This window comes from Littorina saxatilis, linkage group LG11 (assembly GCF_037325665.1).
Source record: "Littorina saxatilis isolate snail1 linkage group LG11, US_GU_Lsax_2.0, whole genome shotgun sequence".
In the NCBI taxonomy this organism is placed as follows: domain Eukaryota; kingdom Metazoa; phylum Mollusca; class Gastropoda; order Littorinimorpha; family Littorinidae; genus Littorina; species Littorina saxatilis.
In genome coordinates this window covers 29,504,463-29,519,462 of record NC_090255.1, presented here as the reverse complement: position 1 = coordinate 29,519,462, position 15,000 = coordinate 29,504,463, and the positions used below count along the sequence as shown (strand labels likewise).

Here is a 15,000-nt window from a genome sequence, read left to right as displayed (position 1 = left end):
TAGTGGCATGTAGCTTATCATCCACATTACCAAATGATGAGTTAATATAAAATTCCCACCCGCTAGCAGAAAACACAAGTGTTATTCCGATAACGTACCAGCTAGACCAGTTTGGAAGACTGACTCGATCGACTCTGTCATACGTAGCCGCACTGACTACACTGAAATACGACTGCATCAGTTAAGTAAATGAATGGTTTCCGAATTATTATTTCAAGGCAAGAACAATCGTAATCGAAAACGTGTAGGGTTCAGAACGTTCTTACCATTATAAGACTTATTACCAGCGTGCCTCGTGCGTGCAGACTCAGTCAGTGCAGACTGCATGCAGTGGTTTGATTGCCCTAGCAGACGACATAAACCCCGCTCAGCAAATAAACATGTTGGGCAAATGTGAACGAAAAAACGATGGGGATATAATACGTGTAGGGTTCAGAGCATTCTAACCGTTCATATTTAGTATCAGACTCCCCGATGAGTGAAGATACAACACGGAAATATGCCACATTTGTTTTGAAAATGTGCGAACCGTCGAGTCCCGCGGCTTCGAGTCAATTCAAGGGGAGTCACTCCGCACAGTCAATCCGTCGAAGCTCGACTGGAGGTTTCGAATCGCAAATAATGAAGAGCACAGCCCTTTCTCCGAGTTCAAATGAGGTCTCTCTGAAAGATCATCACTGTTCAGATTAACGCTACACTGGAATTTACCAACAGAAATTAAAATGCGTGTGACGAAAGCACGACACACTTGAGACACCCCACACAAAAGTAGATCTTTACTGTACACGACCTGACCACACAGTTATGCCTATTCAAATGCGCGTTGCAAAATGTGCGCTTGGAATCTTCTTTTTTCTATGGCGGTACTGACAATATCGTTATTGAAACAATCCCAGTGCACTAAGGGATTTATAGAGCAAATCTCGAAAATAATTATTGAACTCAGCGCTATGCGCTTCGTTCAATAATGAATTTTCTCGATTTGCTCTATAAATCCCTTAGTGCACTGGGATGTCTCAATAACTTAAATAATAATAATAATAATAATAATAATAATAATAATACGAATATTTGTAACGCGCACATATCTCACCAACAGGCGACTCAAGGCGCACATACACTCATTCACACACACACGGAGACTTAAAGTCACTAACACACCCACACCATCAACCATTAAATATGTACAGCTATTCAGGGTGGGATGGGGGTGGGCAGTGTAGAATGCATGGATTATTTGGAAAAAAGGAATGTCTTGAGTGCAGATATGAATGATTCGAGGGACTGATGTTGACGGAGGGGGAGAGGTAGTGTGTTCCATTGGCTAGGTGCTTGGAAAGAAAATGAGCGTTGACCTGCTGTTTTGAGTTTGGTGTGGGGGATGTTGAGCTTGAGGGAGTCGGCAGATGATCTGAGTGCTCGTGAAGAGAGAGAGAGAGAGAGAGAGAGAGAGAGAGAGAGAGAGAGAGAGAGAGAGAGAGAGAGAGAGAGAGAGAGAGAGAGAGAGAGAGAGATAGGCAGGGGCGAGACCATGGAGGCATTTGTAGGTGAGAGTGTTGATTTTGTATGTGATACGGGCAGGAACGGGCAACCAGTGGAGCTGATTTAGGAGGGGGGTGATATGGTCTCTCTTTTTCTTTCGTAAGACAAGACGGGCAGAGCTATTTTGAATGCGTTGGAGACGAGAGATAGAAGAAGAGGGAAGACCCGCCAAGAGAGAGTTACAATAGTCAAGACGTGAGAGAATATCGATCCAGCGTGAACAGAATGCAGTCAGACTGTAAATGTGTCCCAGTGGAAACATGCTCTTATCAATCAATCAATCAATCAATGAGGCTTATATCGCGCATATTCCGTGGGTACAGTTCTAGGCGCTCTGCAGTGATGCCGTGTGAGATGAAATTTTATACGGCCAGTAGATTGCAGCCATTTCGGCGCATATTTACCTTTCACGGCCTATTATTCCAAGTCACACGGGTATAGGTAGACAATTATTAACTGTGCCTAAGCAATTTTGCCAGGAAAGACCCTTTTGTCAATCGTGGGATCTTTAACGTGCACACCCAATGTAGTGTAACAGGCTGGACAAATCTTTGCTGAGTCACGAGAAGAGACACATTTTTTTTTAAAGACATACGATATCTATTAAAATAAAAAAGACGTCTCTTTTTGTACTCTCTCTTTCGAAGTGAAATGTGTGACGTCAAAAGCAAAACAAAGTGCTTTCGAAAAGACGTCATGACGCGCATAATGGCGTCATGTAAACATTCTGTCGCTTCCTCTGCATGTCCAGTCCCGAGGAAATGACAACGAAATTATGAAAATGGGGACTTAAACATATTAGCCAGGCTGTTCATGCATCAGTATCGTATACATTATATGAGTTGTAACCCACGCACGCAGAATGATAAGAATTAAAAGAAAACACAAAAGGTCGAGGACGAAAACGTCGAGGCTCGAAAGGTCGAGAACATTTGGTCGAGAGTCAAAACGTCGAGTGACAAAACGTCGAGGTGACAAAAGGTCGAGGACATTTGGTCGAGAGTCAAAACGTCGAGTGTCAAGACGTCGAGGTGACAAAAGGTCGAATGCGACAGGAAAGGTTCGTGGTGACACATGGTAGGGTTAGATATGTCGAGTTCCCTTTCTGCACAGAGGACTGACACGATCTTTTGGTCTTCGACATTTTGGTTCTCTCCCCATTTTAAGCTTGTTCCTGTTCATCGCATGTACGTCTTGCATTGAATTTCAATGATCTTGTAATATAAACACCCCCCCCCCCCCAAAAAAAAAAAAAAAAAAAAAAAAAACCCACCCCAACAACAAGAGCTCAACAATTAACCACACACACACACACACACACACACACACACACACACACACACACACTCACGCGCGCACACACACGCACACACACACGTACACACACACACAGACACACTCACACAGACACACACACACGCACACACACACACACACACACACACACACACACACACACACACACACACAGAAAGAAAAGAGTAAGACTATTGCCATCAACCCAAAAGTCCACTCGAGCAAAAACAAAAGGAGTGCATATTATGAGTTGTAACACACGCACGCAGAATGAAAAGAATTAAAAGAAAACACAGGCTTGCAATATAGTAGGTTGAGTACATTTTAATCACTTTTAGCACAATGTAGACTTCAAAGCTAAAGCATGGAGAACATTCACGTTTAGAAACGTTATCATTAATACAAAACGTACATGGTAAATACAAAAATTAACAAGTCGCGTAAGGCGAAAATACAATATTTAGTCAAGTAGCTGTCGAACTCACAGAATGAAACTGAACGCAATGCCATTTTTCAGCAAGACCGTATACTCGTAGCATCGTCAGTCCACCGCTCATGGCAAAGGCAGTGAAATTGACAAGAAGAGCGGGGTAGTAGTTGCGCTAAGAAGGATAGCACGCTTTTCTGTACCTCTCTTTGTTTTAACTTTCTGAGCGTGTTTTTAATCCAAACATACCATATCTATATGTTTTTGGAATCAGGAACCGACAAGGAATAAGATGAAAGTATTTTTAAATTGATTTCGACAATTTAATTTTGATAATAATTTTTATATATTTAATTTTCAGAGCTTGTTTTTAATCCGAATATAACATATTTATATGTTTTTGGAATCAGCAAATGATGGAGAATAAGATAAACGTAAATTTGGATCGTTTTATACATTTTTATTTTTTTTACAATTTTCAGATTTTTAATGACCAAAGTCATTAATTAATTTTTAAGCCACCACGCTGAAATGCAATACCGAAGTCCGGGCTTCGTCGAAGATTACTTGACCAAAATTTCAACCAATTTGGTTGAAAAATGAGGGCGTGACAGTGCCGCCTCAACTTTCACGAAAAGCCGGATATGACGTCATCAAAGACATTTATCAAAAAAATGAAAAAAACGTTCGGGGATTTCATACCCAGGAACTCTCATGTCAAATTTCATAAAGATCGGTCCAGTAGTTTAGTCTGAATCGCTCTACACACACACACACACACAGACACACACACACACGCACATACACCACGACCCTCGTTTCGATTCCCCCTCGATGTTAAAATATTTAGTCAAAACTTGACTAAATATAAAAAGGTGTTTAAATAAAACGTGTCTTCAAACCATGATAACAAAGCGTACATTAATGAATACGGAAAACATATGACATATACAGACAACACGGATCGTAAACCATATATGTATAATATATGCTACAGACACAAACTCATTAAAAAGGCTACACGGACATTACTCCTCAATAACAACAACTACACATTTACACTCATTTCTTCAAACTCATTCACATTTCAAACCACTACATTTGGCTTGATTCAATATTTATAACTTACATTTATTAAACCAAACACAAAATAAAGCACACAGATGATGTTGATAACGAAACAGGAATTAAACACACACACACACACACACACACACACACACACACACACACACACACTCACACACATACACACGCACGCATTCACGCTTACACGCACACACACACGCACACATACACGAGCGCATGCGCTTACAAACAAGCACACACAAAAGCACGCACACACAAAAGCACGCACACACACACACACACAGGCCCACACACACACACACACACACACACACACACACACACACACACACACACACACACACACACACACACACACACGCAAAGAGAGAGAGACACACACACACATGTATATATATTGCTATTTCATATGTTAATTGGTCAATTGGGCAAAACTGAGCTCAGTGCAAAAGTGATATCGACGACATTTCCGTCGATATCAGTTTTGATATTGACGACCTCTTTATTGCTTCCCCACTTCAAAAACAAAAACACCTAAATTTAGAAACAAAGAAATATATATGGACTGGGTGGCCGAGTGGTAACGCACTTGCGCTCGGAAGCGAGAGGTTGCGAGTTCGACCCTGGGTCAGGGCGTTAGCAATTTTCTCGCCCCTTTCCTAACCTAGGTGGTGGGTTCAAGTGCTAGTCTTTCGAATGAGACGAAAAACCGAGGTCCCTTCGTGTACACGATATTGGGGTGTGCACGTTAAAGATCCCACGATCGACAAAAGGGTCTTTCTTGGCAAAATTGTATGAGCATAGATAAAAAATGTCCACCAAAATACCCGTGTGACTTGGAATAATAGGCCGTGAAAAGTAGGATATGCGCCGAAATGGCTGCGATCTGCTGGTCGATGTGAATGCGTGATGTATTGTGTAAACAAATTCCATCTCACACGGCATAAATAGATCCCTGCGCCTTGAGTCCGAGTCTGGAGATACGCGCGCGATATAAGACTTCATATAATAATGAAAATGTAATGATTCCAGAATATAGTTGAGCAAGTGACTAAAGACTTTTTGAAAGAAAAGACATTTGAAAATACTGAAAAGTACAAGAAAAGAGTGAACAAAAAGAAATAATAATCAGAGGGAGGGATATGGAACAGCCAAAACTGAGACACATACTTTTGTAATTTCTTTACAGTAAATACAACATGTCCAGAGAATTAGCAATATATCTAACATTGACTGACTGTGTGACGATATCTTCTGCTATTGGTCCGTTTCGACAGTGACATCAAAATCTCGACCTCCGGTCTCGATTTTGATATCACTGTCTCAACAGACCAATAGCAGAAGATATCATCACACAGTCCGTCAATATTTGGTAATATAATATATATATAAGCTAATAAAGTGTACGACATAACACGAGCAAGGTAGTAGGCTAACCTTTGTCTAAATACTTCCCTTTCCGATGCGGTGTGTTGCTACAGATATTTCCTCATTCTAATGTGAGAACGGAATTAAGTACTATTAGTCAGAAATGTCGTCTCTTGCTTTTGTGCGTATATTTCAACAAGGAAATAAAACGTCAAGAAAGCGGTTCCTTGTGCTAGCATTGTTTAAAGACACAGTCTGTGTGTCTTTGTATGTGTGAAGTTAATTTGTATTCCATGATTGTAAACTATGTGGATGTTTTATATCATGTTCATGTATATGTATTGTAAAAGACATGTATCGAAAAAATGAAAAAAAACCTCTGGGGATATCATACCCACGATATCTCATGTGAAATGTCATGAAGATCAGTCCAGTAGTTTTCTCTGAATCGCTCCACACACACACACACACACACACACACACACACACACACACACACACACACACACACACACACACACACACACACACACACACACACACACACACACACACACACACAACCACCCACCCACCCACCCACACACACACACACACACGCACACACACACACACACACACACACACACGCATATACATACATACACATACACCACCACCCTCGTCTCGATTCCCTGCCTATGTTAAAACATGTAGTCCAAGCTTGACTAAATGTAAAACAGACACAGTCTTTCCCGTGTAAACAGTTTTGCTCACCGGCTCAGAAGTGATCAGGCTTTTACATGGGATACGATCTTGCCTCCACTTAGTCACATACCAACTATCAACACCATGACTGCTTGCTGGGGTGAGTTTTGGAATTTGTTGGTGAATTGATTTCTTACAAACCACTAGCGGCTTTTACAAAATGTATTCATAAAAGAAGAAAAGTGAAACGAGAAAGTGAATATTCCAGGGACGGGCGCAGTGGCGTGGTGGTAAGACATCGGCCTCCTAATCGGGAGGTCGTGAGTTTGAATCCCGGTCGTTGCCGCCTGGTGGGTTAAGGGTGGATATTGTTCCGATCTCCCAGGTCAACTTATGTGCAGACCTGCTAGCGCCTTAACCCGCTTCGTGTGTACACGCAAGCACAAGACCGAGTGCGCACGGAAAAGATCCTGTAATCCATGTCAGAGTTCGGTGGGTTATAGAAACACGAAAATACCCAGCATATGCCTCCCCCGAAATCGGCGTATGCTGCCCGAATGGTTGTGTAAAAACGGTCATACACGTAAAAATCCACTCGTGCTAAAAACATGATTAATCAATCAATCAATCAATATGAGGCTTATATCGCGCGTATTCCGTGGGTACAGTTCTAAGCGCAGGGATTTTGATTTTTTTAAAATTTTTATTTTATGCAATTTATATCGCGCACATAATTATTCAAGGCGCAGGGATTTATTTATGCCGTGTGAGATGGAATTTCTTTTACACAATACATCACGCATTCACATCGGCCAGCAGATCGCAGCCATTTCGGCGCATATCCTACTTTTCACGGCCTATTATTCCAAGTCACACGGGTATTTTGGTGGACATTTTTATCTATGCCTCTACAATTTTGCCAGGAAAGACCCTTTTGACAATCGTGGGATCTTTAACGTGCACACCCCAATGTAGTGTACACGAAGGGACATCGGTTTTTCGTCTCATCCAAAAGACTAGCACTTGAACCCACCACCTAGGTTAAGAAAAGGGGGGGGGGGGAGAAAATTGCTAACGCCCTGACCCAGGGTCGAACTCGCAACCTCTCGCTTCCGAGCGCAAGTGCGTTACCACTCGGCCACCCAGTCCTGTGAACGTGGGAGTCTAAGCCCATGAACGAAGAAGAAGAAGAAGAAGAAGACTATTCATCACAAAATCCCACTGTGCACCGAGAGAGCACCCAGTTTGTTCATTTTTGGTACGTGACCAAATAGAGGGGTGGTCTTATTCTATGTTAAAGCTTGGTCAGATTTTACATCTGCCTGAGTTTTGCAACACATATTGGACACATACCAAAAACCAACACCCTAGCTGTTTTCTGTGCAGAGAGGGGATTGGTTTATGATTACATTTTCGCCGATGGACACTTGTGGGTTTTGATTCATCAAAATAAAAAGTAGTCGGAATGTTAATTTGTGGTGTGTGTCCAAGAGGAGGGATGATCTTATCGCATGTACAAGCCTAGCCTGATCTGATATGCTAAGCCGAATATCACGGGAGAGACAGCACCTTTAAGTTAATGCATAGCAGGAAGAAACAACACTTGCGGAAATTGTAAATTAAATGCTGTATTTCTATAACTACATTACAACGCAAGGCATAGGACTTGCAATTTCGATAAAACGTGTTTGATTTAAGAAATAATCAGGACATTTCGGAAGTGCGCACGTGCACACAGACACATAAACACCCTTATTCCCCCCTCTGCTTCTTTACCTCTATAAACTTGTAGAGCGTTATTTTTCGATAAACACCCAGCAACCAAACAAATAACGAGCAAGCAACAGCCTGAATCCTCGATAGCGCAATGGGTTGAGAAGCTGTTCTGTATCGGTACTACTTTTGGGACTGAAAAGTTCCGAACGCTCTAATGTACGAAGTATACATCTCTGGAGCAAACAATACAAAAATACCGCATTTAAATTAACAACTACAGGCTTGAACACATGAATCTCCAAATAAAATCCATGAGTTCGGTTGTTTTCTGAATCTAGATCTGCCGTGCACAAACGTTCAACACAAGCAAATTCCCAAGGCAAGTAACTCTTATACTTTGTCTAGCGACAAGAGTTAGTTTCCCTTTCAAATTTCTTTTCACTCAGTTTCTTCGACAACAGACTGCAATCCGACGGTCAGTTTTCAACAATATTTCATTTTATAAACAGATCACACGCAACTAAATGCACACATCTAATCAATTTAAAGAACATAAATCGGTTTCATACACTATTTTCCCCAGAAAACTGAACTTCATACAGTTTTTAACGTTGGAACACGGGTGCAAAAGTTCGTCTGCTAGTCCCATTTGACGAAAGAACATTATCCCAAGCGATACCAAAACATAAACAGAACACACAATATCTGCCTTTACCACCACAGCAGAATAACAGCATATCTGTGTACTTGATTTTAGTCCAAAACAGGGAAACTGATGTAGCCAAGTGCTAAACTGGCTACTAATTCGTTATAATGATTTTATGTCATTCCTGTCTTGTGTAAGTTAAATTTGTATATGCTCAGACACCTGGAGGTCGTAAACTCGCTCAGTCGGCTGTGTCCACTAGGGAACGTAATATGTTTTCCTTTGACGTCAAGCCGCCCTCCCAGAAAGACGGCGGGGTACCTTGAGCCCCAGGTGGTCGTTATGCAATGTGCCGACAGCCTGTCTACCCGAGTTGGACTTGGCGTTTTTGTCAAGTGGGTGTCATTTCCTGTGGCTTGGAGGTCTTAGTCTCTTACCCCCCCCCCTTTCTTGTCTTTACTGACCAATGAGAAGTGATGTCAGTTTTGTTAGCTAACTCTTGATTGGTGGCTTTTGACGCCACCCATCCCCATTTACATGATAGCATTTGAGATTTTTGGGGAGAACTGAGAACTATCTCGGAGAGAGAACTGAGAACTATCTCGGAGAGAGAGGACGTACTTGTTTTGTACTTTGTTATCATGGAGACATACTGATGTAGATTGCATTGTACTATTGGTGTGGCCTCCCGGCCTTCGGGCTGGGAGCTGGATTGGTGATGAGAAGAGAAGAATAGAAAATAAAGAGAAATGTGAATCGACAGACATGGTTTTCCAGAGTTTCATGTTGCATCAAGTGACTCGTCGGTCTGTGCCAGTGAACTCTTGTCTATCATTCTCTACATGTGAGTGAAAGTCCATTACGAGAGCAAGTGATGTTCGTTCAGTGCAAGACACTAAAGAGGCACCCACATGGTGTACTCCTGAACTTCGGGGTTTAATTCTACTAGGTGACCACATTCACCTAACTACTACATCAAGAGGCTGCAATCAAATATTATCCTCTTCCTTCCACCCCATCACAAATCGGCCGCTGATATGTAAAAGAAAGGGGGGGGGGGGGGGGTAAGAGACTAAGACCTCCAAGCCACAGGAAATGACACCCACTTGACAAAAACGCCAAGTCCAACTCGGGTAGACAGGCTGTCGGCACATTGCATAACGACCACCTGGGGCTCAAGGTACCCCGCCGTCTTTCTGGGAGGGCGGCTTGACGTCAAAGGAAAACATATTACGTTCCCTAGTGGACACAGCCGACTGAGCGAGTTTACGACCTCCAGGTGTCTGAGCATATACAAATTTAACTTACACAAGACAGGAATGACATAAAATCATTATAACGAATTAGTAGCCAGTTTAGCACTTGGCTACACTGACAAGAAGTGTTAACAGAATGGAATGATTTGCACGGAACTATGTAACCGCGCATTAATCGATCGCCTGCGCAGGTTGACTGGTTGAGTGAATTGGATTTGATCAAACTTTCGCAAAAAAACTCCTCTTTTCTTTGAATAACTGAAGAAAGGAGGAATAAAGAGGTTACACACCTCGTCTCAGTGATTATTAAAAATAATGGTCTCAGTTCGCGGTCATGAAAAAGCTCGCTGAAGCTCGCATTTTTCATGATCCGCTAACTTCGACCATTATTTTTAATAATCACTGAGACTCGGCATGTAACCTCCACATACTAGCGCTTTCACGTTCAGACAAAATCTCTTTTCAGAAAAAACCAACACACCACGACAAACAATTATATCACTCTTTAGTCATATCCGAAAGAGAAACATAATTTCCGTGTAGCTTTAAAGCTTTTCAGGAAAGAAACGAAATCAGAACCTTAGTGTCAACTAACGATAGACTTTTCCGCATTTTTGAAGAAAAACGACACTTTTACAACTGAGGAGCTAGCGATCTACTCCAAGTGCGCTTCGACAAGGAACAGTTTGAAAACTGATGGAAAAAATCACAGGAGCTTGTATCAAATCGCCGGTCGATCATTATTTACAGTCCACTACTACGACATACTACTAGTAGTATATAGTACTAGTAGTATGTCGTAGTAGTGGACTGTAAATAATGATCGACCGGCGATTTGATACAAGCTCCTGTGGAAAAAATCCTTGGTCACAGATTTACCGACACTTGTAATAACCCCCCCCCCCAAAAAAAAAAAAAAAAAAAACAAAAAACAACAACCCAAAACACCAAACAACCCCACCCCATAAAACAACAGCAAAAATACAAAAGAACAAAAACCAACCAAACAGACAAACAGCAACAACAACAACAACGACAACAACAACAACAACACCACCAACACCACCAACAACAACAATAACAACAACAAACACACCCTCACACACACGAAAAAAAGAAGAAAAAGAAAAAAAAGATTAGTGACAGGAGATTATATTACCATTGATTTAAGATCCCTAAAAAGCAGATGACCCCCTCAGTTCACAGAAATAGATAATTCTTATAGTTCTGTGTAAACATTCAACTATGGTTCCATACTCTGATTTTACAAATAAAGCAATGTGAGTTCATACTGCAGTGTATGTACAGTACAAAGGTGGAAGATGGCTGTTTGCTGTGCGTGATTGAAGTTTGACAGCGTCGTGGTTAGGCTAGGCTGGTAAGGCCCGGCGCTCACATATATGTAACGTCAACAGGACCGACGACGCACTGCAGATTATCCCACCCCGCTACACGTTGCATGAAAAGAAAACAGGCCAAGTACTCGTCATAATCCCTGTCGCGGCATAAATAATAGGCCGTGCGTCGTCTGTGCTGCTGACAATGCGCAGGTATATTCTGCCCTCAAGGGGAAAATTACACCTGCGCAGAGTCAGCGGCGCTGCATGCTGCGATAGGGATTATGACGAGTACTTGGTCTGTTTTCTTTTAACGCAACGTGTAGCGGGCTGGGAAAAAAAATTAGCTCAATAATCTGCAGTGCGTCGTCTGTGCTGCTGACTCTGCGCAGGTATAATGTGCCCCTAACCGTCTGTCTTCTCTTTGAAGACTTTGAAGGTCGGCGGCCAGCGGTTCATGATGAGATTTCTTTCTCAGCAGAGGTGACAAACTTATACAGGGGACTCTCCCATATTAACGACTGCTTGCTGATAAATGCAAAATATTGCCGTTTTGGGTTGTACGAAATACAGCTCCTGAGCAGGCAGTATGTTCTTCGCATAGTCTTCCGTGTTTCTTTAGTCACCTTGAGTCACTTGGATCAATCTTGTAAAGATCAAACTAGGCAGGGATGGGATCTTAATATTTCTTTCGTTTTGAAAATGAAATGATGAAGTCTCGGTTTTTTCCCGGCAGATCACTATGTAGCATGTTTACACTACTGTATCACTTTCACAGATTGGGAACAGTGTTTGTTTGTGTAGGATGTTTATGGAAGAAATGTGAGGACAAACCAGCGGTTTGCAGAGAGTCTCTCTTAAATGGGATTATGGTGGCTTTCCTGTGACTAGTACAGTGAATAGTTCTATAAAAAAAAGTTTCCCCAAAGGAAGATTAAGGGAGAATCAAGGGAGATAAACCAGCCGTTTCCAGAGTGTGCTACTGGAGTGAAGGTTAGGCCAAAAAAAAATAGGTCTGTTTACGGTAACATAGGCCAAAAAAATAGGGTCGGTAGGTCGGGATTTTTTTTCATTTTTTTTTTCAAAAAACCATTTTTACGTTATTTTGCAAAAAAAAAAAAAAAAAGATTTTTTTTTTTTTCCCCAAATGCCAAAAAAAAGTCTAGGGTCGCGCGAAAAAAATAGGGTCGGTCGGGTTGCCGTAAACAGACCTATTTTTTTTTTTGGCCTTACACAGTCGATACAATAGAGGGTTAAGGTTGGCAGCGTTAGAGATCAAATACAACTTGGAGAACAACTCCTCAATGGCCGCGATTCTCCCTGTCTGACCTTTTCAAAACTGCTCCTGCTTTGAGAGTTTAGATAATTTCTCGACGACAAACAAGCAGCTTCCATAAGGTGTTTCTGAAATGAGGGTTGCAAAATCCGTAGACCAGAGGGTTGGCAGCGTTGGAAATCAGGTAGAACTTCGAGAAAAACTCCACCGTCGCCGAATTCTCCACGTCGCTCATCTCCAAGATGAAAAAGGGCAGGTAACTCAGTATGAAGATGGCGGTGATGAGGACGAAGACGATGGTTGTCTTTCTTGCCCTGTTCCCGTACTTGCTGAACTGAAAGGAGCTGTCGGACGCATGTCTCGAGCGCACTGAGACTTGTTCTTCTTCCAGTTTCTTGACGATGTTCAGGCTCAACATGGACCTCAGCTGAGCGGTGTAGGACACAGGCGGGAAGATAGTCTGCTGCTTGCTTTCTACCCCTTCGCCTCTGCTCGGGTCGCTTTCACACCTGGGTCTGGGATGTCCTCCAGTGATGCCCTGCATGATGCGTTCTTTGTCTCTGTTGGTGTAAGGGCTGCTGGCGGAGCGAGAATAGATTTCAGGCTGCGCTCCTTCCGCGGTGTTTCCTTCAGGGTTCGTTGCTACAGCGTCACCTTCGCTCATGGTGCGGACGACCTGGCGCTTGCTGTCCAGCACAGCCTTGTGGACGGCCTCGCACAGAGTTCCCAAGCTTCCAGACCGGCGAGAGACGAATACAGAGCTTTGACGACATGAGTGTGGGACGAAGACAGAACTCTGACGACATGAACGAGTGACGAAGGCAGAACTTTTAGGACGTGTGCGCATCTCAGTGATCTCCTCTTTCCGATCTTTCCACAGTCGCTGCAAAATGAGTCCGTAGAGAACGACCATAGCCATGGCTGAGGCCAGAAAAACAAAGAAATAGAAAGAAAGCAATGCTCTCAGAGGCGGTGCTTTAGGACGGGTCCCCAAGCAAGACTGGAAACAGGTGGAGTCGCAGGGATCATTTGGATAATATGCCAGTGTAGGGCAGCTGATCACCAAGGCAACGCAAAAAGACACCACACTGGCTATTTTTGCTCCTCGCACTGTGCCGATCCCATTAAGAATCTTCATCACCATGAACTTCGCCGATTTGACCTTTACCCGTCCTTGAAACCGGAATCCATGACCTCCGTTCATGACCCTGACGAATCGACAAGTTGCTATGAAGACGAGTATCAATGCCGTGGTAAAATTGAGCTGGAAAGTCAGGAATACCGTGCCCCTGCAAAATTCTCGATTGATATTGGTAGAATTTGTTCCGTCGATAAAACAGTTTTCGTTGCCATTTTCCCTTGAAGAGTTGTCGTACATGGCAATGAGGGTCACGAGGTCACGAGGCATGGAGACAGTGGTGCAAACTAGGTCAAGGGCGGCCAAAACCAAAATGTAGACCTAGAAAAAAAAATGCATCTAGTGCAAGTTTTCAGTCATTCCGAAAGAGAATGATTTCACAGTGACATTGAGGTAGGTATTTTTTGGGTATATCAAGACATGCGAACAGAAACATTTCTGACTGACATGCTGGAAACACATTATCTAAAGCACTTGCAATCTTACCCTAACGACGAGGAACTAATTCTAGTCAGAATACAAATTAACTCACTGGGAAAGGTTAAAGCATGCACATGAAAATGCAATGAGCAAAACAAAGCAGTTGATACGACTCATAGAACAGGTATAGTGCGTTTCTGAAGGTGCAAACAGTTAATTTTGGGCTCAGCAGTACAAGAAAGCAAAGATGAGGGCCCCAAAGGGGGGGTATCATCACGATCACGGGAAGGGACATTTTAGCTTTCACGATCACAGTTACCTTGATTTTTGTTTTCACGATCACAAACACCTTGACGAATAGAGGATCATAGAGTGATACAGCTGTGAAAAATGTACGTTGAAAATAAAATGCTTTGCAATAATGCCCATCATGATCACGAAAACAAATGACGATCACGATCACGAGACTTGATTTTTTTGTCATCACGGATCACGGGCAAAGTCCCATCACGATCACAGAAATGGAAATTTCGGCAATCACGGTCACAGAAAGGTCAAAAAACGCCAATCACGATCACGATTTTAAACCCTTTGGGGCCCTCAAAGATGAGGGGTTTTGTTACGTCTCTCTGAGTGAGTGTATTTTATGTTCAGGGGGTTTAAACTATACATCTGCATAAAACAAGCAAAACTTCATTTTCAAAGAACCTTAGTACTCTTCTCCATCATTCAAGTTTTCTGTCACAGTAGGAACAAAAAGTCCGTTGTCTGAACAAATAAGTATAAGTTACAGCTCTATATG

The 15,000-nt window shown here is 42.5% G+C and overlaps 1 protein-coding gene across 1 annotated transcript in view; it reads right to left on the bottom strand.

The window, feature by feature from the left end:
- Window positions 1-12,481: 12,481 nt before the first annotated feature.
- The window catches only part of LOC138980215 (uncharacterized), a 4,968-nt gene continuing 2,449 nt past the window's right edge, over window positions 12,482-15,000 (bottom strand). Inside the window, exon 3 of the mRNA XM_070353054.1 lies at window positions 12,482-14,099. Coding sequence (XP_070209155.1) covers window positions 12,723-14,099 — 1,377 coding nt within the window. The 3' untranslated portion in view covers window positions 12,482-12,722. The remainder of the gene's footprint in view (window positions 14,100-15,000) is intronic.